Consider the following 26,316-nt stretch of genomic DNA (forward strand, 5'->3'; position numbering starts at 1 on the left):
TAGCCAAACTATTGAAGGAATCTAGATGTCCTTCAACAGATGAATGGATAAAGATGTGACATATATCTACAATGGAATACTAAGCAGCCATCAAAAGAAATGAAATCTTGACATTTGCAACAACGTGGATAGAACTAGAGGGTACTATGCTAAGCAAAATAAGTCAATCAGAGAAAGACAATTATCATATGATCTTCCTGATATGAGGAATTTGAGAGGCAGGGCAGGGGGTCGTGGGGGTAGGGAGGGAAAAAATGAAACAAGATGGGATCAGGAGGGAGACAAAACTCTTAATCTCATGAAACAAACTGAGGGTTGCTATGGGGTGGGAGGTAGGGATAGAGTGGCTGGGTTATGGACCTTGGGGAGGGTATGTGATATGGTGAGTGCTGTGAAATGTATAAGCCTGATGATTCACAGACCTTTACTTCTGGAGCAAATAATACATTATATGTTAATAAAAAAAAAATAAAATAAATCCCCTCATGTTGTATTTGTCGTTCAGAAGAGGATTTGTCATTCTCAGGATACATCCAGAAGTCCCATTTTCCAAAAAAAATTAACATTTTTTAAAAATTTATAAAACATACTTTGTGTTTACTGTAGAACAAATCACAGCAGATTACCAGTAACATAATTCCATGGATACATTTTCTATTGCAATCAATTATTATTAGTATTGATTCATAAATTTCCACTGAAGAGGAGCTTCACATATTAAAATCAAAATTCATGGTTACTGAAAACTGTTTCTTAATTATTCAGTAAAGAGCTCAGTGAGGTGATATTTTCATCATGTTTTAACCTTATAAAAATTTTTAAAGCCATTGCTCAGGAAAATTATCTTGGAGGAAAGATAACCCTTACACAGCAAATAGTCAATCTAAACATTTGCTGATTGACTATGTTCCAACCACATAATAACTATGAAAACAATAAATCAGAAGTATAATAAACCCTAATAAAAATAAAAATGTAGTGGCAGAAATTTACATAATTCAAGTAGTGTTATCTTATCACCTGGATATGTCTTCTAACTGCAGATCAACGTCTTGAAGTTTCTTTTGATAATTCTCTGTAAAGTTACAGAACTCATGAAGAATTGAAGATTTCAAATCAGGGAATGGGCATTCCAAATTTTCTAATTCCACAGGCAGTTCCCTAAGCAGGTTACTTCTTTCTTCTGAAGAATAATCTAGTAACTGAAAAAAAATTATATGATTATTGTACTTAACATAAATGACAAATTGATAAACAAATTACTATAGACATCACACTTACCTTCATACTCCAGTCTGAAAGATAATTTTCTATTTTCTGTTGCTCCAGACTAAGACTTTCGAAGACAGCTTTCAATTGTTTCTTCACGAAGTCAATCTAGAGGATATAGATAAGAGAAGGTCTCTTTGAAGACCTGTGGAAAAGGGTTCAAGAAATGCCATAGCCAGATAGTGCTTATCAGAGTGGACCTCTAGACACATATCCTAAAAATGGGCCTAGGAAGTACAGTGGGATCATAGCCACTCTGCATTCTCATTTGGATTTTGTTTGTGTTAAGACAGAGCTTACCAGATTGTCTCTGGTTTAATCACCCCCTTCCTCGCTTTGCATCCTTGCCTCCAATCCCCAGCTGGACATGCATTTTTGTTTTAAGATTTTATTTATTTATTTGTTTGTTTGTTTGTCAGAGAGAGAGAGAGAGAAACCATAAACATGACCTGAGCCAAAGGGAGACGCTTAATCAATTGAGCCACCTAGGCACCCCTTATCTATTTTCTTATTAGTTTATTGACTACCTCCCCTGACTAGAGCATAAGCTCCACAGTCATAATGGCACTAGATATATGCTTTTAGATGATTTTTCTTACCATTTTTCAGTTATTCTGTAGTGTTGTTATTTTGCTTTCATAAATAATATATATATTTAAAGGCATTGAAAATTCCTTGCCTAGGGACTCCTGGATGGCTCAATGGGTTAAGCAACTGCCTTCAGCTAAGTTCATAGGATCGAGTCCTGTATCAGGCTCCTTGCTCAGCGGGAAGTCTGCTTCTCCCTCTCCCTCTGCTCCTCCCTGAGCCACTCATGCGCACTCGCTCTTTCTCTCTCTTTCTCTCTTTCAAATAAATAAGTAAAATCTTTTTTAAAAAAATATATAAGATGATTATCAAGAGGAGGTAAGTGACATAAAAACAGGGTAATGTAATAGAGAATGACTGTAGCTTCTCTCATGTGGATGATCAGGACAGGCCTCTCAGGGGAAAAGACACTTAAGCTAAGACCTAAGTGACAAAAAGTGGCATCAGTGGGACAGAGAAAACAGATGATGGGAAGACTTTGAGATGAGGAGTCTGGCACCTCTGAGGACTAGATGGGAGGTCAGCCTCAGTGTGACAAGGTCTAGGAAAAAGGGGAGTGTCAGGCAAGAGATGAGGTTTAAGAAGGGAGAAGCCACGATGTATCAGGAGGAATTACGGGCCTTGAGGGGATCTATCAGGGGGATGACTTGATCTCCCTCCACCCAAGGTAGAATCCCAAAATGTACTGTGAAGAGTGGCAAGAATGAGTGCAGGGAGACTTGTCATGAGGTCATTGTAACTTTTCAGGACAGAAATAAGCATGCTTGGACAGATTCAGGGATATGTTTAAGATACTGAAGAGACACAATTTGCTATACCTTGTTTTTTTTTTTTTAATTTTCATTTTTTAAAAGATTTTATTTATTTATTTGACAGAGAGAGAGAGAGAGAGAGCGCAAGAGAGGGGATATAAGCAAAGGGAGTGGGAGAGGGAGAAGCAGGCTTCCCAAGGAGCAAGGAGCCTGATGCAGGACTTGATCCTAGGACCCTGGGATCATGCCCTGAGCTGAAGGGCGAAGCTTAAGGACTGAGCCATGCAGGTGCCCCTACCTTCTATTTAAATACAAGGCACACATTTATTTCTTATGTCAAACTGTTCTAGTTGGAACAAAAATGAAATATTACATTATTATTAGAAGTAATGGTAATATACTGACCTCTTCCAGTACTTTCACCGAGTTAAGCTCAATATGTGAGCATGAATACTGTGAAATGTGATGCTGTCTGTATTTTAGATCTGCTCTCAATTGCTGAATAGGACTTATCACATTCTTAAGATATGTGCACCATTGTTCTGATAACTCTTGTTCTATGAAGAAACAAAATTACATCCAGGTAACCCCTTATTATTTTAAGTTCCTTCAAGAACCGGTCATTACAATGCAGATTTAGCTTTGGATTCCTTCAGAAAAAAACAAGCAGTTAATAGGAAGAGAACCTATGGTGAGTGGCCCACTTTCATCTTCAAAATGAATCTCCCCTTTAAACATAGGATCAAAAAGGAAAACAACTCACCAAAATTTAGAAGGTCAGAAAGACATTCATTTCCAATGTTTTCTTCACAGAGAAAGGATTTTATTTCAGATTCCACTTTACATCTGAAATAGACATTATCTCCATCAGTTTTTTTTTAAATAATCATAAACATACATAGATTTTAAAATTCACCTGTTCATTTATTCAGACCATACACTTGCTAGACATGGAGATAGAAAGAAGCATAAGCGAACACCCCAGGTAAAAGTAACAGCATGAGCATAAAGGCAAGCGCATGGCACATCCTAGCATTGCTTTGTGTGGAAAGAGCTTAGGGCAGTAGGAAGCCACTGAGGGATATTCAGCTGACCTCACCTGCCAAGCAGATCTGTGTTTTAGAAAGATTCCCAAGGCAGCAAAATGGGGTGTGGGCTGGGAGAAGGAGTGGTCAATAAAAATAGAAAATGAAGAGAGAGGGGATGGATCAGGTAAACCTGGACCAACATGGAGGTTATTTCAAAAGTTAAGAGATCATGAGGTCCTGAAATAGGGAAATGGGAGTACAAGTAGAATTTAATTACTAATAAAAGTAATACATCTTAATGACTTTTTGTCATATTATTTAAATACAGTCATTTTTAGAATAAAACCATAACCAGCTCTAAATGGACATCCAAAAACATTGTAGTTTATCCCATGCTTATGGCAGATTTAATGAAATCATAGAAAAGAGTTTTGATTATCATTTATCAACATCAGAAATGATATAAAATAAGAAAATAGCATCAATTACTTTAATACAATGGTTATTTTTATTTTTGCATATAAGTTTCCAGTCCCTGTCTACATGCATATATATTTTAAATAACTATACTTATGGCATATTTACCATTTTATATTGGGATTTTTCAATAACATTTGAAGATATTTCTAGGGGTACCTAGGTGGCTCAGTCATTAAGCATGTGGCTTCCATTCAGTCATGATCTCAGTGTCCTAGCATTGAGCCCCACATCAGGCTCCCTGCTCAGCCAGAGGCCTGCTTCTCCCTCTTCTACCCCCACCCCACTTGTGTTCCCTCTCTTGCTATCTCTCTCTCTCTCTGTCAAATAAATAAATAAAATCTTTCTAAAAAGATACTTCTAAGTAATTCTCACAATTGCCATTTATTTTAATGACCTCATAGTATTCTATTTTATATATGTGCCACCATCTTCTAAGCCAACTTACTTACATGGACAGAGGTTTTATTTGTATCTATAATGGAGGGATTTGGGGTGCCTGGGTGGCTCAGTGTGTTAAGCCTCTGCCTTCAGCCCAGGTCATGATCTCAGGGTCCTGGGATCAAGCCCCACATCGGGCTCCCTGCTCAGCAGGGGGCCTGCTTCCCTCTCCCCCATGCCTGCCTCTCTGCCTACTTGTGATCTCTCTCTCTGTGTCAAATAAATAAATAAATAAATAAATAAATAAATAAAATCTTTTAAAAAAATTAGTGATTAAAAAAATGTATATATATATAATAGAGGGATACTATTGTAGATGATACTTCATTGTCTACTTTTTTAACATGTAGTTTTTGCCAGAAAAATATTTGAAACTGTTACATGAAGGATGGTTGCATAATTGTGGAATCAAAACAAATTATTTCATGGTGGATTTGTTTAAACAAAAACACAGCACTTATCAACCATCTAGCTCAACTCCCTTAAGTTTTCAGCACCCAGAAAATCATAGCAAAACATACAAGCCAATAGGAGAATTGGCTTTGTTCATCCAGGAGACCAACCTGCTGCTTACATGCAATAATTCCAGTAAGTTCCATCTTGGTTTCCTAGATTAACAACCTAACCCATCTGCCAAGATCAGGCTTTTTCTCTGATAGTCCTGATTGCCCAACAAAATTCAAAAGCATTTTTTTAAGTCCTCAATAACTATGAGACTCTGAAACTAGCTTGTGAATATAAGCTAACATTTCCCGAATTGTGTTCTATAAAACAATACTGTCAATGAGATGCTGGGATTGGGGGGAATGGGAAATAGTAAACTAAACAAAATTTGATATGTTTCAGCTTATCATATGTTTCAGCACAGGATTTCTCAAAAACTTGATTATGCTAAAGTGCATTGAGGTGATTTTCTTGAGGTGATTGAGAAATAGATTTTCTAATTTATAGGAACATGAAATTCATTATTCTCAATGGAGTATCTCAAAGAATATTTCTGTTTTATAGAATTTGATTTAGTAAATATAAAAATTGTGGTTGGGGGCTCCTGGGTGGTTCAGCCAATAAAGCATCTGACCCTTTTTAGCCTTAGGTCATGATCTCAGGGTTGTGGGACTGAGACCTGCATAGGGCTCCATGCTCAGTGTAGAGTCTGCTTAAGACTCTCCCTCTCTACTTCTGGCCCTCCCCACCCCCAACTAAAATCAATCAATCAATCTATCTATATATCTTTTAAAAAAAATTCTGGTGGATTCAAGAGCAATAAAAATTGTAACTCTGGAGAAGAGAATCCTGCCCTATTCATCACTGACTTGCTAAACCAGGTCTCGGGTGTTTTCCAAGGTGGAGCTCTGCAGCACATACAATGTCTTCCCCTCTGAAGAGTGAGCAAATGTAAGGCAGCTTTCTGTGCCCAAATCTGCCAATTTAAGTACCTCCTAATGCTATTTGGCCTATCCTCTGTTACCAGTGAATCTGACGGCACTACAAAAAAAGTCTCCTGAGTTTTTGCCTAGATGATATGTTCACCTACTTCTTAGATCTGCCTAGTTGCAATGCAACCACCTGCAAGGTAAACCAGCCTGGTGGTGGGTGTTATTGAACTCTTGGGAGTCTACTGCCATACATGTCCTCATCCTTCCAGGATGGTGCCAAAGTTCTAGGTATAAAATCAGTCTCCTCAGGACATCAAACATCGCCAGAGCTTCCTGAGATTTCTAGGGTAATCACTTGGTTACCAATTTGGGTAGAACAAACAAAACATGGGGTACAAGAATGGTAGAGACAGAAGCCATAAGCAAACAATAAACAAAGGGATACGGATCATGAAAGGCAGAGCAAGAGAATATGATAAAGTCTCATTAATGAAATTAACAGCCAGGAGACCTGCAGAAAATTAGGCTACCAGAGCAGGCTGAAGGTCAAAGTTCTGTCCCTCCCACAAGGAAGGAACTTAGCAGGTCAGGCAGCTTGGTTCCTAACACTCAGCTATTTGATCCACTTCTCACCTGAGTTTGTCCCAAGTGAGCATACCACAGAGGCAGAGAAGGGAGTCTCATAACCAATGGCTAGGGGAAGGCACTCAGGAGCTGGGCTTAGAGAGTTCTTTGAGGCTCTGAGTTGCACAGTATGAATACTGGTGTCAATTTTCTCTTTAAAGATTTATTTATAGACATTTAATTGTTGTTGGTTAAACCCCATGATATCCTCTGTAAAAAGGAGACATTTTGGGGGGGTGGGAGGTTGGGGTACCAGGTGGTGGGTATTATAGAGGCACGGATTGCATGGAGCACTGGGTGTGGTGAAAAAATAATGAATACTGTTTTTCTGAAAATAAATAAATTAATTTTAAAAAATGAAAAAAAGGAGACATTTAAAAAATAATATTTTAAGATTAAAACTGTGAAAAAAGAAGAAAGAAAATAAAACTAAAACTGTGAGCAAGAGACTACATGTATTTCTAAGGGATTTGGTTATAAAACATCTCTTGTAGGAATTATCATACAAGTAGTAAAGTGTACAAATGAACCCTCCAAATTTTATGATTCAACAATTCTGACTAAAACAAAAATTGTAATTCTTTACCACATGGTCAATATAAATAACTCCCTCCTTAACTCTACACCAGTCATTCTGAAACAAGGAAGCAAGTGCCTGTAAGAAAGTATATCGAGGTTTCCAAGAGGTATAGTTTGGGAAAGCACATTAAATACTAAATGTAATTTTATAAGTTTAAGTGTGAAATTTTATAAATTTAAATTTTATATATTTTAAATATTATATTAAAAACTATATATTTAGAAATTATGTATGTCTGGTTTCCTTGGGACAGATTTCAAAGAATTTAAAATTGGCCCAAAAAAATTTTTTTGCTAGCAAGATTAGACCAATTCAATAATCAGGTGATATGAATGGAACCCTGTGGGGGAGATAGGCTTCTGAACTCCAAGTTCCTGAAGTGCAGGAGTTAAAGGCAAGTGCTCCAATGCCGTCTTCACATAAACAAGCTGATTTGCCTTCTGTGAAAAACTTTGATCCTCTGAAACTCAAGATTGTCACCTGTAAAGTGGGGACGCAAAGATACCTACTCTGTAGGGTGGTCATAAGGACTTAATGAAATAAAGCATATAAATTATTTACCGTATTACCTGGCACATACTAAATAGCCCAACAAAAGTTCAATGTCATTGTAGTCCCCCACCTTCTGTGGGCCTGAGAGTCTCAAACAGACTCTCCTATGGTGAAGCATAAAAATATTTTATTTTTAATCTTTTATTAAAAAGGAGTATAGGTTTTTAAAGGTTGGAGCTCACACTCCTGACTTACTGGTGGTCCCTAAATTCTCCACAAATCAAGCCACTTCTCTAACTTTCTTCCTTTCACTCTTAGTTTTTATTTCACTGAAAACATATTGAAATGAGTCCGCTTTCTAGAATAACACAGAAAATTATCTTAGAATTCTTCTTTTTGTTCTGTTTTCAGCACTTACAAGTTTCAACACATTAAGGCTATTCCTTGAATGCTCCTCCCTTCCATTACCTTTGTGTCATTCCAGGTCAACCATTTTCCATAATGATATGTATATGCCTCTTCTATCTAGCTCTAGAACAGCTAATGCACACATTTAGAAGCATGTGGAACAGCCAAGATAAAAACTTTCACCAGTGTCTTCCTTTACCTTTGAGCTTGCATCAGTGAGGGCTGTAATAAAAATTTTCTAACAGCTTTTCTTTCTACCAAGTTATGCAAATTAAAAAAAAATTTCTAATGGGCTCAAACATCCTCTCCATAAAAGGTGACTTTTTGAGACATATAATGGGACTGATTTGTTTTTATGTTGCAGCATGGTGATGGAGTCTATATAATTTTGTCTTTGTTTGTTTTAAGTTATACAATGTTGTAAAACCATTTCCAATCATGAGTCTTTTAGTTCAGTTCAGAATCTCTTACCAGAATAAGAAACTCCTACTAATTTGAAAAGTACCTACAAAAGTACCTATCAAAGGTAAAGTTAATGACCTTTGGATTTGACTTAGAATAAGACCATAAAACAACCTATTTTAATATAAAATATATGATTAAAATATACATTTTAAAAAGCATACTTTATAAATACCACCACCATTAAAACTAGTATACATGTTTCATATGGAGGGGAAACATATCTGCCTTCTCTTTCTGCCCTAACCTCTGAAAGAAATGTATTTTTCAAGGATTGCAATTAAGAACAAGAATAGAATCGTTATTTTGTTGCTTCATCATGAAACAAGTGCTAGAAATACTAACAAAAGTTAAAAATGCAAATTGACTAAGTTAGTCATGAGGCAGCTACATCTAGAAATCAGTGAACAACTTGAACCCCTTAGTTCATTTTTTATTCATTTATTGAAATCTTTTCTCTGTCTCCTCCTATGAATCCTACAACGAAAAGATAAAACTGATGGTATGTTTGCCCTTGTTTGGCACTTCATAGGGAAGACAAACATGTAAACAAGATATTATAATTCAATGTGCTAAGGGCAGTATGAATAATTACAAGTATGAGAGGGAATGTAGAAGAATAAATGATCAGCAGATATAGAAGATGATCTTTTTTCCCCGAAGGAAAGCAAAAACCATATTAATGTATTCACTGGATTTCAAATTAAATTGAGGAAATGAAGGAATTTTAATTTAACTCACAATCAAACTGTAACTTTAACTCTTTTTAGTGGTTCAATTAACATGGAAAGTTATGGAACTTCTAACTAAGTGCAGCTCTTAGCAAGTCCCACATGTTCTTGTAGAGATTTCCCTCAGTTCTTACCTGACATCAGTTAGCCGTTGGTGTTCCTGCCACCACACTTGCTTGTGTTGTTTTAGTAGTGTTTGTTCCTTAGATATCTTTGAAGTCTCCACTGCTTTCCTGATCTAGATTTAGAAGAACAAAAAAGGAGCAATTCCAATATTTTCTAAGTGTGTTTTCCACAAGGAAATTGTTTAATTTGTCATTTCTAAGTTAAATATTTATCCTTTTTCAATCCTAATAGTGCATTTTCTAACACAAAATCCACCTTAAAATAAGTAATTCATTAAACAAAATGCAGGACGGTGAAAGAGAAAATGGTTTGAAATACTGTCCAAGTCAAGAATTGTCTTTAAAGTAGTTATGAAAAGAAAGATGATGTAATTCTATTTTCCTTACATACAATGAAAAATACCTTAATTCACAGAGTCTCAGAAAATTTTTCAAGAGCTTTCCATATATTTCTTCTCTTTTTGATACCTCTTCCCTGCCAGACATTATGGCCATCATTATCCCCATTTGACTTATGAGGACACTGAAGTTCAGAGAGGTTAAAAAAACTTGTCAAGATCATGAAGCTCATAAACATCAGAAACACATAGACCTTGGTGTTCAGATTGGCTTTTACATGCTCCTTCAGCAGAGGACTGGGAAAAGTCAATTGGATAAGTTGTTAGAAAGTCTGGCTTTAGTTTCAGCTTCAGCACCTACTAGAAATACGACTTTGAAATCCAGTTTTAATCTTTCAACTCCATTACTTCATAAGTAAAGTTTTAAAAAATTTAGGCAAATATTTATTTGAAGGAACTTAAAGAAATTGTGAAAAATCATGTAACACTAAAGCCTGCATTTGTAATTAAATTTAAAATTTCCTCAAATTTTATGGCTTTTTGAAAATGTAGTTCATAATTAGTGCTTTGGAGTTTGTTGACAAGTTGTATCAGGCCTGGATCTGTTTGCCTTAACATCCATTCTTGGCCATCTCCCTGATCTGTTCCGTATCACAGAGCAGCCCGTTTCCCAGACAACCCTATTAACAGGCTTCCAGCTGGTTTCAGCCAAAGGGAGAAACTGGTTTCAGAGACTGAACACAACGCAGAGTACTAACCACTATTCGATCTCGGCCCAGAGACTGAACAGAGGGAGAGGAAAGCAGAAGCCAAAGGATTACTCTGCCTGCCTTTTCTACTCTCAGAGTGGTCTCCAGAAGCGTCTGCATCTTCTCCATTGCTCTAACATTTCTTGACAGTTCTACTATGGTTCCAACAATTTCTGGGTAAACTCAGTCCACACAATGTGGTACAGATTTGCTTTTTCTAATATCCCTCTGACCCAAGCATGGCAGTGACTTTTGCTGTTGTTAACCCCTGTATTCCTTCATGGCCCCATTTGGCTTCTCAACCTGTGTAACCATTTCCTGCATTAATGACACCTAAAATCCTCAATGTCTGGATGCCTGGGTGGCTGAGGGTCATGATCCTGGATCCAGTCCTGTATCAGGCTCCCAGCTCCACAGGGAGTCTGCTTCTCCCTCTGACCTTCTCCTCTCTCTTGCTCTCTCTCTCACAAATAAATGAATAAAATATTTAAATCCTCAATGTCTGTTTCCTTGTTAGACTGATATTCATGTGTTCACTGAATTCACATATCCAATATTAGTACTTCTAAACATCTACAAAAGTGCTACTCCCAAATCAGAAATTTGATGAAATATGCATATTTTATGTTTTCTGTGCTACTAGAATACTTAGTAGCCTGAAAGCTTTAACAGATCAATGCTGAAGATAAAAAAATTTCAGAAGACAGTCTTAAAAAGAGACTCTTTATAATGCATGCTATTTCTAGCTGTCATTCACTGATTGCTTTAACCTTGAGTTTATCTTTTCACTGTTCCAGTTACTGATTCAAAATTAGGGGTACAGGAAAACAAAAACATTAAGTCAAAGTCAAATCTTTTCCCCAGGAGGTCTTAGGAGTGTAACAATTAGGAAAAGTACATTTAAATAAGAACAGGAGGGGCACCTGAACAGCTCAGTGGGGAAAGCTTCTTTCTGCCTTCCGCTCAGGTTGTGATCCGGGACAGAATCAGACTCCCTGTTTAGCCGGGACTCTGCTTCTCCCTCGGCCTCTCCCTCTGGCAGCTGCACCCTCTCTTTTTCTCTCCCATTCACTCTATTTCTCTCTCTCAAATAAATAAATAAAATCTTAAAAAAAAAATAGGAAACTGCAGAAAAACACTCAGCAATCCTTATTTCACCTACTAAAAACATAAAAGTACATAGTGTTTCTAAAATCTGACACTCTCGTATTTGCTTTAAGAATGCCTAAAACCCCTTTCAATTATTTGCCACCTATAACCTCTAAAGTTTGTTGCAGCAGACACAACTTTTAAAATTAGATTTCTTTGACATATTTGGTCCATGTTGTACAAAAAAAATTAAAACACATTGGTGAAAGATGTAGACACATTTTTATAGCTTAAAAAAATCAATGTTGTAGCCTTTGAGCCCAAGGTAAGACCAATTAAGTAGACTATAAAAGTGAAAATAAAGCTACTATTTTTCACTAGACACTTCCAATATTTTAAAGAACATCCTGATTTTTTTAAGTTCACTCATTGACTCTGCTTATATCCTCAGGTCAAAAATGAAGGAAAAATAAAGTCTTAAAAGAATAAAAAGATTTAAAGTTGTATCTTTTTCAATAGAGAGATTTCTAGGTGAATCTAATGTATTTTGCTGGGCAATAAGCCATATGAAATCAATATTTAAGGTGGATGATGATTTATGCAGAATGCTAATGAATTAAAAATAGCAAAAATAATAAATTCATTAATGAATAAGAAACTAGAGGTTTCCTATATGGCCTATTGTGATGATCCAAGATAATAAGGCTCTAAAAAGGCACCCTGAAATGCACGAAAACCCTTTGGGCAGATGGTCCATTTTTAAATATAAGCAACAATAAGTAGTGGACAACTTAAATGTTGGTTACATATGTATATACATTTGTCAAAATTCATTGAGATGTACATAAGATCTGTGTACTTATTATACCTCATCAAAGGTAAAAGAACAGTTAAGTGTATAAGGAACTGTTAAGATAAATAAAAAGAAAAAAATCCATCTACACTAAGATGCAATTCCTCATCTATCAAGCTAGAAAACCTCAGATGTGTCACAAAACACCCTGTGAGGCTATAGGGAAACATATTCTTTCCTGTTGCTGGTGGGAATGCAAAATGGTGCTGCCTCCCACGGAAGGGAATCTGGAGGTGTATAGTGAAATTTCTAATGGATTTACCCCCTGACCTAGTAAATTTGCTTACAGAAGACTATACTGACAAAAGTATAAAAAGACAAATGAACAACAAACTATTCACTGCAGCACTATTTGTGATGGAAAAAGACTGCAGTACAAAAATTCTATCAATAAGTGATCCTGCCAAAATAAGTTGAACCGGAATCTCATCCAGTCTGCAGATATAACTACTAATTCACTGGAAATACAAGAGACAGAAAAACATGTTAAGTGACACCACCAGGATGTAATCAGCAAAATCCAGACTGTAAGAAAATATAAAAGACAAACAATATAATTTCTTCGAAAAATAAATTACAAAAATATAAGAGGATAGAGGAGGAGACCTAAAAAATAAAATCAACTGTAATGCAGATCCTACTTAGACACTGATTTGAACAAACTCCAAGTAAAAAGAATTGAAGACGATCACGGAAATTTAACACTGGATATTTGAAATTAAGAAATTATTAGTATCCTAATGGTAATGGTCTTATAAGGTTTGGGGTGGGGCTGTTTAGCCCTCATCTTTTAGAGATACATGCTGAAATATTTATGGTTAAATATTATGATGCCTGAGATTTACTTCAAAACAACCCGGCAGAGGGGAAAGTTGTAGTAAGGACTACAGAGAAAACAATAGCCAAGAGTTGATCATAGTTGAAGCTGGATAAATTACAAAGAGATTATTAATCATTCACTCTCATTTTGCATGTGCTTACAATTTCTGATAATGTTTTTAAAAAAAGAATTAGTAGACAAATAGATAATAAGAAATATTTATTCTTGCTAAGCAAAACTATTCAAATAAAAATAATCGTAAAGATCTCTTTTATATTTAACCTAAATTATATGTGAACAGTTAACATATAATATACCAAAAATTGGTCTCTGTTTCCGCCCAAATCTACTTTTTGACTTCAGATTCAATCTCAGCCTGTGAAAGACTAGATCACTCTATGTTCACATCAGTATCTTATCTAGCAGTCCACAATTTGTGCATGATCAATAACATAGACACATCTGATCAATATACCAATACGAGTAACAGAAACAAGGCAAGTCTGAATTTACTGCTAATTAACAATAATTATCAAATATAACTAAGTACTCTAGATCCAACTTAATGCAAATACATCCTTAGTGTTAACATTCCATCCTTCAGTTTAAGTATATTTACACTTAATATTGCCAGAATATTCTGCTATAGTAATTAACAAGATTGTTAAAGCTGTTAATTTCACATGCAAGAAAAGAACATATTTAGTTAGGTAAAAAGTAGGAAATGAACTGATATTTAACAAAAATATTGAAAAAATGTGTTAACTATGTAATATGAGGAAGAAAAATATTCTTCTTGAGCCAAGGCATATTTTATATAAATGTAAATAAGAATATAAGAAAGAGTAACAGAGATAACATTATAATAATAATCCCAGTTGGTATAGACTGGTTCGTATATATATTAGCATTCATAACATTAAACAAAATAAACTTAAGAATTATACTTAATTTCTAGTTATCTAATTCCATTTAAGCCATGAATCTTTCAAGGAAAAGTCTTATTTAGGAATTGTACACATTTTGTAAGAGTCAATTAAAAGCAAAATATCAACTTGTTATCTCTGAATTAAAAGAGAAGGAAAGACCAAAAATCACATGAAACAACATTCTCAGTACATCTTTCTTAATCCAGCTGTACTAAAAAATGAAAACTATAAAAGGAAAGAAGAAAGTATTAGAAAATGATGAGGTATCCAGGATACGCTTTGTTCTCACTAACTGAAATTCAAAACAACAGATACCATAAAAATGCTCTAACAGGACAATTCCTTATCATTATGAATCTATGGAGACTAAAAATGGAAGCAAGAAGCTTATCAAAATGATTACTACAGAGTGTGGACCATTTTCAGGAGTTGAAGACAAGGGATTTTTGAGATTTGCCAAGCTATAAATCCCAGGTACAGTTATTTCCAGAAAATATGTAACTAAAAAGCTTCTTCCTGAATTATATTCTATGAACAAAAAGGGTATTGATGTTATTTAAAATGTCAGCTGAAAGTAATCATCTGTTTAATCTCATGAATGTGTAACACAGTGACCAGAGAAGCAATCTAACAGCTGACAGGGCTGAGAAATTACTGCCCTTGCACTTAATATCAAAAACTGAAAGCCACATCAATGATTAACATTTTTAAACATGTTTATTCTTTGATAGTGATTCTATTACCAAAGAGAAATTCCCCATGGTCAAGCAATGAGTTCTGACATTTAACCATTCTACATTCAGCCAAAAAATTTTTTTGGAACATGATGGATGGACAGAGACAAGCAGATATATAGATAATATTTAAGATGTATGTGTGTATATACATGAATATATATGTACATATTCCAATACTGGAAGGGTGTAGAGGAAGTACCTGTGGTGGTATCTTTATTAGAACACTTTAAAAAAGAGCTTTTTAAAAAACATCCAAATTTTTTTTGCCTGATCACTCCAATCATGGGAATTTATCCTATGAGGGTGAAAGATTCTAAAACATGAAAATGTCTCTGCATGAAGATATTTACCAAAGTACGATTTCTAATATTGTAAAATTGGATATAATCCAAATATCCAAAAATCGAGATGTGATAAGGTATATTATCTTTTTCTATTTGAAGTACTCATCACTCCTGTTTTGGCTTAATTTTTATTGGCCTTGACATCCCAATTCCAATGTCATTGTCTCAAAAAAGCCTTCCCACTGAACTATGATCAAGTCCTCTTAGTATACACCAGACAGCATGTTTTTATTATTTGAAAACACTCACTTTCCTCCTTCTCTCCTACAAACAGTGCATGCCATGAGGGCAAGGGATGTATTTTGCTCATTATTGTATTATTGAGCCACATAATAAATATTTATTTATGAGAGCAATTAAATATTCTATAATAAATATTAAAAAGATTATGTGGCAAAGTGTTAGGGGGAAAGTATACAGGATTTCATGTCTATGTTTATCATGGGAGAAAATAAAATATCTATGTATATGTTTATGTCTATATATGTGTGAATATATGTGATGTATATACAATGGGTCAGAATAGAAGTCAGAAATATGAAGATAGCTTTATTAGGATGATGGTTATATAAGTGATTTTCCCATAAAATTTCTTTCAATGTCCTGAGAACATCAAATTCTTTCAAAGTTACATCTGAACTGAAAAAACAAGGCCCTTTCTAAGAAGTTTGCTTAGTTTGAGGGGATATATCTCATGGGTAGATAGTCATTTCTTTAAAATAGGTACAAAATGTGCTTTGGAATCATAATCCTTGCCATTTTAAAAAGACATTAACCAGAAAAAGCCATGTAAAAATAATGTAACACAAAAAATACTAAATGGATGAAAACTTTTAATTACTTAATATGTCACTTTGCCAAATCAGATTTTTAATGCAACAAAGCAATGTTGCTTATAATGTACTTTATTATTTGCACAAGAGAGAAACATACTGTAATAGTAATCCTAAACCACACTTGGTCCTAAAATACTGTACAATCATTTGTACAAAAAGCTTTTGAAAAATCTAGTCCAGGTTCACCTTTTCTGAGATGAGGGCAAAAAAGGGAATTGTAGAAAAGAGAGGCACTTGAGGGCATATTTGTATCATGCTGCAAAAGGAGCCTTCAATCAGATGGTAATCCATGGCTGGCACTTATTTGCAGTTCTTATTTTTCAGAGCAAGTTAGAAATTGTCAAAAGCTAATAAAATAGCTAGCTTTCTAAAAGTAAAGACCTCAGGGATGTTATGAACATTAAAACATATAAACATGTAAACTATATAGCAAAGAGTCTGAGAGCATTCAATAAACGTCAACGGCTCTTCACTATTATTAATAGTTGGAAGATTCTAAAAACTATTTAGAATGTCATTAATTTTCACATTTATATTATAAATATCATTTTACTTCCAGGAAACTCAATTTTCCAAAACTAGAAAACACACATACACACATACACACTTCTAACCTTTAGCTCTGTAGAGGCAGAAGCTAATTTTTTTGCTTCCGTTAATGCATGCAACTGTTGATAGTCTACTGGTTTATACTTGATGTTTCTCATTCCATTTTTCATATGGAATACCAGATTATCTGTTTTTCATTAAAACAGAAAATGACAAAAAAAATAATATCACATTATTGGAAGTCTCATAATCGGAAGTTAGCGGCAATAACTATTTAGTTATTTCATTTTTTTAGTTATTTATTTTAGTTTTTATTTTTATTTATTTATTTTATTTAGCACAAAATAGTTATGTTGTTGTATTATTTTTAAATATTTTTAAGCAAAAACAAGAAATGATATTATAACATTCATAGTATAGCTGAACCTCTATCTTTAGAAACTTTAAAAATAATTACCACTATATACTTTGCATAAAATTACTTCTAAAAGAACATAAAGGGAATACTTCCACTTAATTAAGTTTATTGAGAATTTTAGAAAATTGTCAAAGTGTAACAAGTCTTTTTATTTTAAAAAGGTTTAGGCATCAGCTGTGAATATTTAAGTATCATCCTATTATAAATAAAATTAAGTAGATTTTTAAAGTCATAGCTGCATTTCTAATAGAAAAAATTGAAGTAATTTCAAGTAAATTTGAAAAAAGGTTGAACCTTAAAGCCAAAAAATTTAATGGGCCAAATAAGAATAAAATGATGTAAAATGGTCAGGTAGGCATTCGCCATCCAAATACATAAAATATCCTAGTTTAGTATGATGTTCGCTTTTCTGATAAAGTAAAACATAAGTAGAAGGTACTCAAAGGCCACGTAGCATAAAGTATAATAATCTGAGTTATTCGAGGGCAAAAAATGCATTTTTGCCCCAATTATATAAATAATCTGTACCATACAAAGTAATTGAGATTAAGTATATCATGAGTCACATTACTTTTAAGTAGACTCCAAATGATTTAAGGACAAACACAGTTAAGGAAATTATTGTTATCTTGACCACTGTTGAAAATTAAAGTACACATTGTAGAGTATGCATTGTAAGAGAACTGGAGAAACCTTCAGTATGACCAAACAATGAGCTTTCCATTAAAATTTTGAAAATCAACATTCCAACTTCACATCATCCATAATCCACTATAAATCATAGAACAGATCTGGAAGTAGAAAAAATACCTGAGCTATCGTTTTTCTGAATTGTCATGAATGGTTGATCTCTTTTATTCAAGTCCTCCATATCTGTGGAAGAAACAAGAGACAGCTAAGATTTCACAATGTTATCTCCCAAGTGTTTTTAAAGATGTGTTAATTGTAGTTTTCTTTCTTTCTTTCTATTTTTAAAAACAAGGCCCATGGCTGGATGCCATAACTCTTTGTATTTACTAAAATTTTCTTCTCCAAGTTCCAGAGTTTTCTTCCTTCCATTAGTTTTTTCCCTCCATGCCTTTCCTGTTCTTGGTGTCTCCTTCCAACCTCAGATGTTTTAATCCCCCTCTCTTGGATTGTCTTAGTGACTGATAAATATTTTGTGATAAAAATTGTGCAAACTTTATCCTGAGTCCCTAGGAGGAAAAAACTACATAAATTAAAAAATAAAGCAGCAGGGGGCAACTGGGTGGCTCAGTTGGTTAAGTGACTGCCGTCAGCTCGGGTCACGATACCAGCGTCCTGGGATTAAGCCCTGCATCGGGCTCCCTGCTCAGTGGGGAGCCTGTGTCTCCCTCTCCCTCTGCTGCTCTGCCTGCTTATGGTCTCTCACTCTTTCTGTCAAATAAATAAATAAAATCTTTAAGTATATATATATATATATTATATATATATATAAATAAAAAAATAAAGCAGCAGGCCAAGTGACTCACTACTACCATTAAGCCAATCAGCCTTTGTGGCTGATGCTTAGATGTGCCATCCACTTCTAGAAAGCATTCGATGCCCAGCGGTCCCTTCTTTCTGAGAGTTGGATTCAGTTTCAGAGAGTAACCTCGTCCAAAGATATACAAATGCTGGGGCATCCTACACCCAAAGACTGAGCAAGGCAGGATTCTAAATTCTGACCAGTCTGGATCCAATGTGAGTCATCCCAATGAGCAATATTTCATCCAGAGCTCCCTGCAGGGTTTTTGCTGGACCTGCAGTGAAACTGACTTTTTCATCTGTCCAATCCTGCTTCCTCCTTCTTCCTTTCACAGATATGGATCCCTAATGAATATTTAGCACCCAAGCTCTGCCTCAGCATCTCCTTCCTGAGATCTCAACCTGCGGTAGCACCAAACTAAACTGGCATCATTTTAGGGCACCTCCAGGACAACAGACTAGTCAAATGGTGTAACAGTACCATCTTTCATAAATTTTTATTCCATATCCACTAGGTTCAACTACTCATGTCTGATGGCTTTTGAGGTAACCTAAGTCTTCTTAAATGAAAGAGGAAGTAGCACAAGTACATGATATTTTGGAAACTCTTCCAAGTTACTAAGAATCATGGTGATTGCCCACCAGCTTTCAGAATACAGCAATAAACTCCAGTGTGTACGTCAGGGAATTCTTATTTTAAGCCTTCGGTAACACTGACATTCCTCCCTATAGTCTGGTTTCTACTCACATCTACATCCTATCCATAAGGATTTTTCTTTTGGGGGGAAAGATTTTCACCTGTCAGTCTGCACTGCCTTAAGCCACCATCACCTCCTGACTGATGACAGCAGCAGTTCTACTTTGTACCCTTAGAGACCATTCTTCACAGGGTAGCCTAAGCAACCTCTTTAACAACTCTAGTCTGACCTTGCTGAATCCTTTCAACAGCTTCCATTATCCTTTATAATAGTGCCCTAAATGGCCCATAAAGCCCTGCATAACCTTGCCCTTGTTCATCTCTCCATTCTGATCTCATTCACACATTCCAACCACACTCTCTTTCTGCTTCTCAAATATACCAAGTTCATTTTGCCTTAAGGCCTTCCCACATGCTGTCCTCTCTACCTTAAAGATATTTCCTTCCTCTTTTTTTTTTTTTTTTAAATTTATTTGACAGAGAAATAGAGAGCACAAGTACAGCAGCAGGCAGAGGCAGAGGGAGAAGCATTCCCTGCTTAGCAGGGAGCCTGATGCAGGGCTCAATCCCCAGACCTTGGAATCATGATCTGAGCAGAAGGCAGCTGCTTAACCAGTTGAGCCACCCAGGCACCCCTATTTCCTTCCTCTTTTTACCTGGCTGGTTCCTACTCAGCTTTCAGCTAAACCTCAGAGACTTAACCAGACTTCTCCACCTAAATAAAGGAGAACGCTTTGTTTTTCTCTCTCATCCTATTCTTTCTTTCCCATTATAATTTGTATTGGTCTTCACAACCTCATGTTTACTGACTCAATGTCTTCTTCCTCCATAGACTTTGTGGCCTATGTGTGTCTTCTGATTGCATCCCCAGTGCCCAGCACAGGTAGTAAATGCTCAATAAATACTATTTGAGAAAGTGAGTAAAAAAGGTAGCTGGTGGTAGCTCAATGTCTTCTAACCCCCGGAAGAGCTGCAATACCAATTCCTTAGTCCATGCTATAGCCTCCCTCTCCAACAATAAATTTTCACTTTTCAAAAGGCTGCCTTAATAGTATAGCCTGCAGGCAGAAATGGCACATTTACATGCCTTCAGAGGCCATCGAGTCAATGAGAGAGTGACAAGGTACACAAGGACAGAGAGAGCAGAAAACATAGAACACGAAAGAGCATTCCGTGCCCAAAGATAATCAAATACATTTTTTTCTTTTAATTAACAAAGGTATGCCACAAATAAAGCCAGTATCCAAAACAAATGGATGCTGCATTTAGCAAGCACTCTGTGAACTCTAGCTGACTGAATCTCACCTTTTGTTTTCTCTGTCTCCCACCAGGAACTTGACATGAGCTTGCTATCTCCATCTTGGAGAGATCTCACCAGTTTTCTAATTGATTAGCTTTAGGTTTTTCCTCAGTGGGGAGCCTAGCCCCTCAGATTTAGGAATCATTTTGGGGGGATTTAGATTGCATGAATGAGGCCCTGAAACAAAGTGGGGTTTTGCAGACTCCCTTTAGGTTACCTTGGTTGAACATTGCTTAGATTTTCAGGTTTCCAGAGGAAAGTCATGAAGTCCACAGAACATTTCTTACCATTTCTGCATGGTGCAAATATTAATTATGACTGTAGGACACTCAAAGTAGAATACATTCTGAAAATCAAAATTGCAAACAAAAACTACTCTGTCTTCATGAATTGAAATCTAGTTTGGTTGCAACTATACAGAAGACCTTGCAAGCAAAAACACTTCTTGACCTACATTTTCTAATATTTATATATAAAGCATAAATAGTTACCACTTACATTCCAGGGATATTGAGGATCTCTAAACTAAATAATTGTTAAACTGAAATAATATAAGAATGACATTCGTAGTGTTTCTTATATCAGAGAATTAAATAGACATTATATTTAAAATCTGAAAAGTTCACATATAATTCACTTAGTCTAACTTCTCATTTTAGCGTTTGAGATGATTGCAGCCCAGAAAAATGACCAAGATCACAGAGAACTTCAAGTCCAAAATCTCATTTTCATAATACAAAAATCTCTGAAAATGAAGGTGTATATCATAATCAAGATGGTGTCCAAATCCAATCTGAGCTGAAATCACTTGGTGGCAAACTTGACCTAAACCAAAGTTTATTTTATTTAATGTAAACATTCATACATTTGTCCAAAAGTGTTAATGTGCTTTATTATAGGGCGCTGCCTAGATACCATCAGTTTTAAGTAATATAGGGCATATGCTCTATATTACATTTGCTCTATAGCACATTTCTAAAAATCTGAAAAATCAAAACTACATCTGGCACCACAGACTTCAGATAAGAGAGTATGAAACTGTACTAAAACAAACAGTCCTTGATTCCCAAACAAGCATATGTCATCTAGGCCATTTCAATTTTATGCTTACCAGTGAAATTCAAAGTGGCTACTTCAGCCTGCAGTTAAAATGCTTTTGACTGAGTAACAGCTACTTGAACAGAATTTTCCATGTTAAACAATTTTAAAGCACTTAGTTTTAGAAATTAATTCCAAGTTCACATTATGTGACATTTTAGAAATTGCTTATGAGTATTATCAAAATGTTAAACCTTTTAGATTTACTCAATTACTGAAAATATTTTAAAATAATATATCTTTATGAGAAGTTTCTTATAGTATAGGAAGAAGGTTATAATATATAATGTAACGACAGCTTCACAGTAGCTAGAGGATTGAATAAAGATTTTAATATAAAGTTAATTTTTACAGATTTGATAGAGAATCTAAACTTAAAAAGTTACATGACCTCAACTGGTCTCTGTGGGGTAGGTGAGCAAGAAGGACTTCTCTAGAGATGAGAAAAAAATAGCAAAGAGATCATTTATATAACAAGGCAATCTTTTTACAGTATTAAAATCTGTATTCTTCTCTTTCCTAAGAAAATTTCTTTTAATACTCCAAGGAAGAAAATCTCAGTTGTACTTAGGCTTAAAATTGTACAACGCATGGATAGTATGTTAACTCTAAACTGCCTAACTGTATAGATATGTAGATTAGCCAATCACCCCATGAAGGTAAGTTTTCAAAAGTGGCAGGGATTCTGCCAGGCCAAATAGTGTGAGAACAATGCAAATATGAAATAAAATACCTTGGATGTAGCATCATATTATAGCCTTTTTTCATATGAAAGATCTCATTTCAAATGTGAGTTCAAATACTATGGCCAAAGTCTGGTTTAAGCAATAGTTTTCTAACATGCAAAATTCTCTTTTAAATTATAAGCAGAACAGTGCATATTACTTCCATTATGAAACATTATACATTGTAGTCAGCATAAGATAAAAATATTGTCCTGGAAAATGAATGGAAGCAAAAGTGAAACTATTAAAGTTAACAAAAATAGTTAAAGTGTTCAGTTACATAATAAATAATAATTTCAAACATAATGCAGAAGGCTCTCAGTGAAAGGAAGAACTACAACAGAACAAACAAAAACAAAATACCTAGGAATAAACTATACAAGAATTGTACAGGACTCAGACCCTAAAAAACCACAAAAGTTTATTAAAGGAAACAAAACTTAATTCTGATTTTGTGGGTCAAATACTTAATAGTGGCAATTTGGGGATAGTAGGATTATAGTTGATTTTGATTTCTTTTTTTTGTTTGAGCAGAATTTCAAAAATATTTACAGGAAGAAAAAAATACACTTTAAAAAATATTAAGCCAAGACAATACTCATTTCACTATAAATTAGGGGAAAAGATACCACAGTTTCCATATTTTACCAGTCAGAAATGAAACTGGATTTCATGACACCAAGAAATCTTTAAGATGTGAACTTGTATATACAATATAGTTTTCCACACTGAAATATTGAACTGAAATATTTTTCACTAGTCCTCTTCTATTAAAAAAACAGGGTATGTAAATACATTGGTAGCATTTTTTAGAACCTGAAAATGTTAGCATTAAAATATTCACAAGGTCACTTTTTAATGTTGTATGAGGAAAAAATATATTAAACGATCCTTTCAATTATAAAAGTACTGGTTAAATAATATGAAACTGTACAGAAAAATATATGGTAAAAATTAAAGTTTCCAGCCCTATTTAGCCATAATACTCCAGATGTATTTAGTCCTGGCAGTCATTTTCAATGTTTTATTGTATATTCTTTCAAAGATTTTCTGTGCATATAAACAGGCACATGCATATCGAATTTTTACACAAATGCAATCATGATACATGTACAATTCTACAAGTTGCTTCTCATTTAATAATTCATCTTTCCGCATCATTCTGTTTGTGTGTCTATGCATATATGGGTATATCTTTAATGGCTGCTAAATAACTAATTCACAAAATCACCATTTATTAACCACTACAAGAATCCAAGAATGAAATTCTTCAAAAAATATTTTACCCTTTTATGCAAAATAAAATCCATAAGTAGACAAAGGTAATTCTATAAAACCTCTGCCCTTTACATAATTCATATAAATTCACTTATGAAGCAAATTCTACATATAGTCACTCTTTATGAATATCCCTTTTTTATGTCTGGAATAGCTCAAAGAGGAGACTCTAAATCAACCTCACTAATGAAAGTGATTAAAATAAAAATCTATTTATCCCATACGCTTTCTCAATAAAAGTCTGGGGAGCAAAATCAAGTAGAAAGAACAGAATTAATTAAGGCAAGGAACTTAGAAGTTTCTGACAGATTTCAGAGTTCCAGAGAGTAGAAATAACTTCTGTAGAACCTCCCATGCCCTTATTCCTCCTACATCCTCAAAGCTGTTTTAATCATTTCAAAAAATACAAGAGAAATTGCATGTGTATCTAGTTTAAAGTAGTATAGGGTGAAAACAAAGGGTGGGGGAAGGAGGGAAATTGAATTTATCTATTCCCTCTTCTCCCTGAGAAATTCACGTTGATTGCCTCAGAAATTCCAACCAGAAGACATGACTGGCAGTTTTAAGCTCCGGCAAAACAACTTAGGGAGATTAAATAATTATTTATGATGAAATATTACTTTGTCCTAAATTTTCTCCCTAAAAGTGCAACCCATAAAGGAGAGTATTCAAAGTGATCCTCTGTTGTAAGAACACTCATCACTTGTCCTTCTTCACTTGCCATTTTGGACATGCTTAAACTGGAGACTTTGTCAACCTTCTGATACAATCTGGGAATCCAGTTCCTCATCCTATATAGCTGGACTTGAAGTTAAAGGCTTATCTGCTTCCCCCGCTCATTTTATTTCTAAACTCTCATCAGTAGAGGAGCATCATGTAATTCACCCCTTCCAAATCTTTTATGTAGATTTTTGCAGTAGCAATAGGAAATTGACAGTGCTCTTTTATACCTCCCTACTTTTGCATATGCTGTTACCTGTGCTTGGAATGCCCTTCTCAATCACGGCCTCTCTGGCCAATGACTACATACTTTGTCTCGTTTTAAGCATCCTACTGAAGTTTCTCTTAATCCAGATATAGATTATTTATCTTCTCTCTTGTGCTACTATTATATTTTTGTGTATCCCTGCTGATGCCATTATTCATTTATTCAGTGTTTATTGAACATCTATCATAGACTAGTCTAAGGGATATAGATTTATTCAGGCTCTACAGAGAGACCTGCCTTGGGCATCTCATCTAAAGTAGCCCCCTTCACCTTCAGTCACTCTTTATCCCCTTAATCTAATTATTTCCCTTCATAGCTCTTCTCACTAAATGGCATTATACTATATATTCATTCATTTGTTGATCTGCTTATTGTTCACTTCTACAACCAAGGATGTATGCTCTATAAAATCAAGGCCTTTAGCTGATTATCTCTATTTCTCCAGAATGCCTAAAATAGTGTATGTCATATACTAGACACTCAACAGATATTTGCTTAAAAAAGCATCAAGTGATTGCATTACAGATCATGGTCCTCTTCCTAGGGCATGGTAATATAAGAGACAAACACATAGTTTCCCTTCCTCTTTTTCAATGTTTAAAATCTAGGCTCACTTGTATGAGATGAAAAGTTTTATAAAAACAAATTCCAAATCAAAATGGTCAGTGTACTAAAGCATATGTCAAGAAGTAAGAAAGGAAAAATACCCCTACTTCATCTTGGTGAGTTTCAGCTCTGACTATAATTCATGTTAATGACAGTTGAAGGTGCCCCTTGAGCAGCTATTCAGCTGCTAATCACAGCCCATAACACATCTGTGTCATCTTACCCTCAAACTCTCTTCAAGAGTTTGAGGATAAGAAGATCATTCTTTGCATAGTACACACAGATTATCTGGTTTTATCTTCAACATGTATTGTTCAATGAAAAAAGCAAGTTGCACCAACATACATGTCATGTGATACCATTACATAAACATACAAAGACACCAAAAAATGTTATGTATATTACACACACACTCTCCCACACATGCATTCTACAAAGGGTTACACATCTAGGGAGAAAAGTCTAAAGGATATATAAATAGACCAAACTAGAGAGGATACTGAAACTGGAGGTTAGTTTCAAAGGGTACTCTAACTATCTGTAACGAAATCTTTGCCTTTTTACAAAGAGAATGTATATGTGTGTGTGTATATATATATTTATATTTATATATATTTATATACTTAAGAGTAATAAACATTACCCCCAAAGATCTTATTTCTAAGTAATTATATTATCTATTGTATAGTTAATACAATTACATTTGAGTTTATAAGTGATTATCCAGTGGGTTCTATCAGTGGAGCCCCAGGGCCTAACAACCCAATTGCATGCATTTCAGAACCTGTTAAATGTGGTCTACTTCCAAAGGAACTTGACCCTCCCAGGACTGACAACCAGTAAAGCCCAGCCTGAAATATCCAGTTAACTTTAGCTTTAATTTTGAATATAATTAAACTTGGGGGTGGGGGTGGGGGGAGAAAGTGCACATGTGCTAGCAGCGGGCAGGGAGGGACAGAGGGAGAGGGAGAGAGAGAATCTTAAGCAGGCTCCATGTCCAGTGCAGAGCCTGAGGCCAGGCTCCATCTCACAGCCCTTACCGAGATAATGACCTGAGCTGAAACCAAGAGTTGGATGCCTAACTGACTGAGCTACCCAGGTGCCCCTAATCAAATAATTTT

The 26,316-nt window shown here is 35.0% G+C and overlaps 1 protein-coding gene across 1 annotated transcript in view; it reads right to left on the reverse strand.

Annotated features, from left to right (window-relative positions):
* The window catches only part of CCDC148 (coiled-coil domain containing 148), a 268,591-nt gene that overhangs the window by 186,202 nt on the left and 56,073 nt on the right, over positions 1-26,316 (reverse strand). Inside the window, exons 2-8 of the mRNA XM_032355649.1 lie at positions 17,826-17,888; positions 16,663-16,784; positions 9,363-9,466; positions 3,373-3,455; positions 3,015-3,166; positions 1,282-1,377; positions 1,021-1,202 (exon numbers count right to left, since the gene is read on the reverse strand). Of these exons, the coding sequence (XP_032211540.1) occupies positions 1,021-1,202; positions 1,282-1,377; positions 3,015-3,166; positions 3,373-3,455; positions 9,363-9,466; positions 16,663-16,784; positions 17,826-17,888 (802 nt within the window). The remainder of the gene's footprint in view (positions 1-1,020; positions 1,203-1,281; positions 1,378-3,014; positions 3,167-3,372; positions 3,456-9,362; positions 9,467-16,662; positions 16,785-17,825; positions 17,889-26,316) is intronic.

Source organism: Mustela erminea, chromosome 8, assembly GCF_009829155.1.
Source record: "Mustela erminea isolate mMusErm1 chromosome 8, mMusErm1.Pri, whole genome shotgun sequence".
Taxonomy (NCBI): domain Eukaryota; kingdom Metazoa; phylum Chordata; class Mammalia; order Carnivora; family Mustelidae; genus Mustela; species Mustela erminea.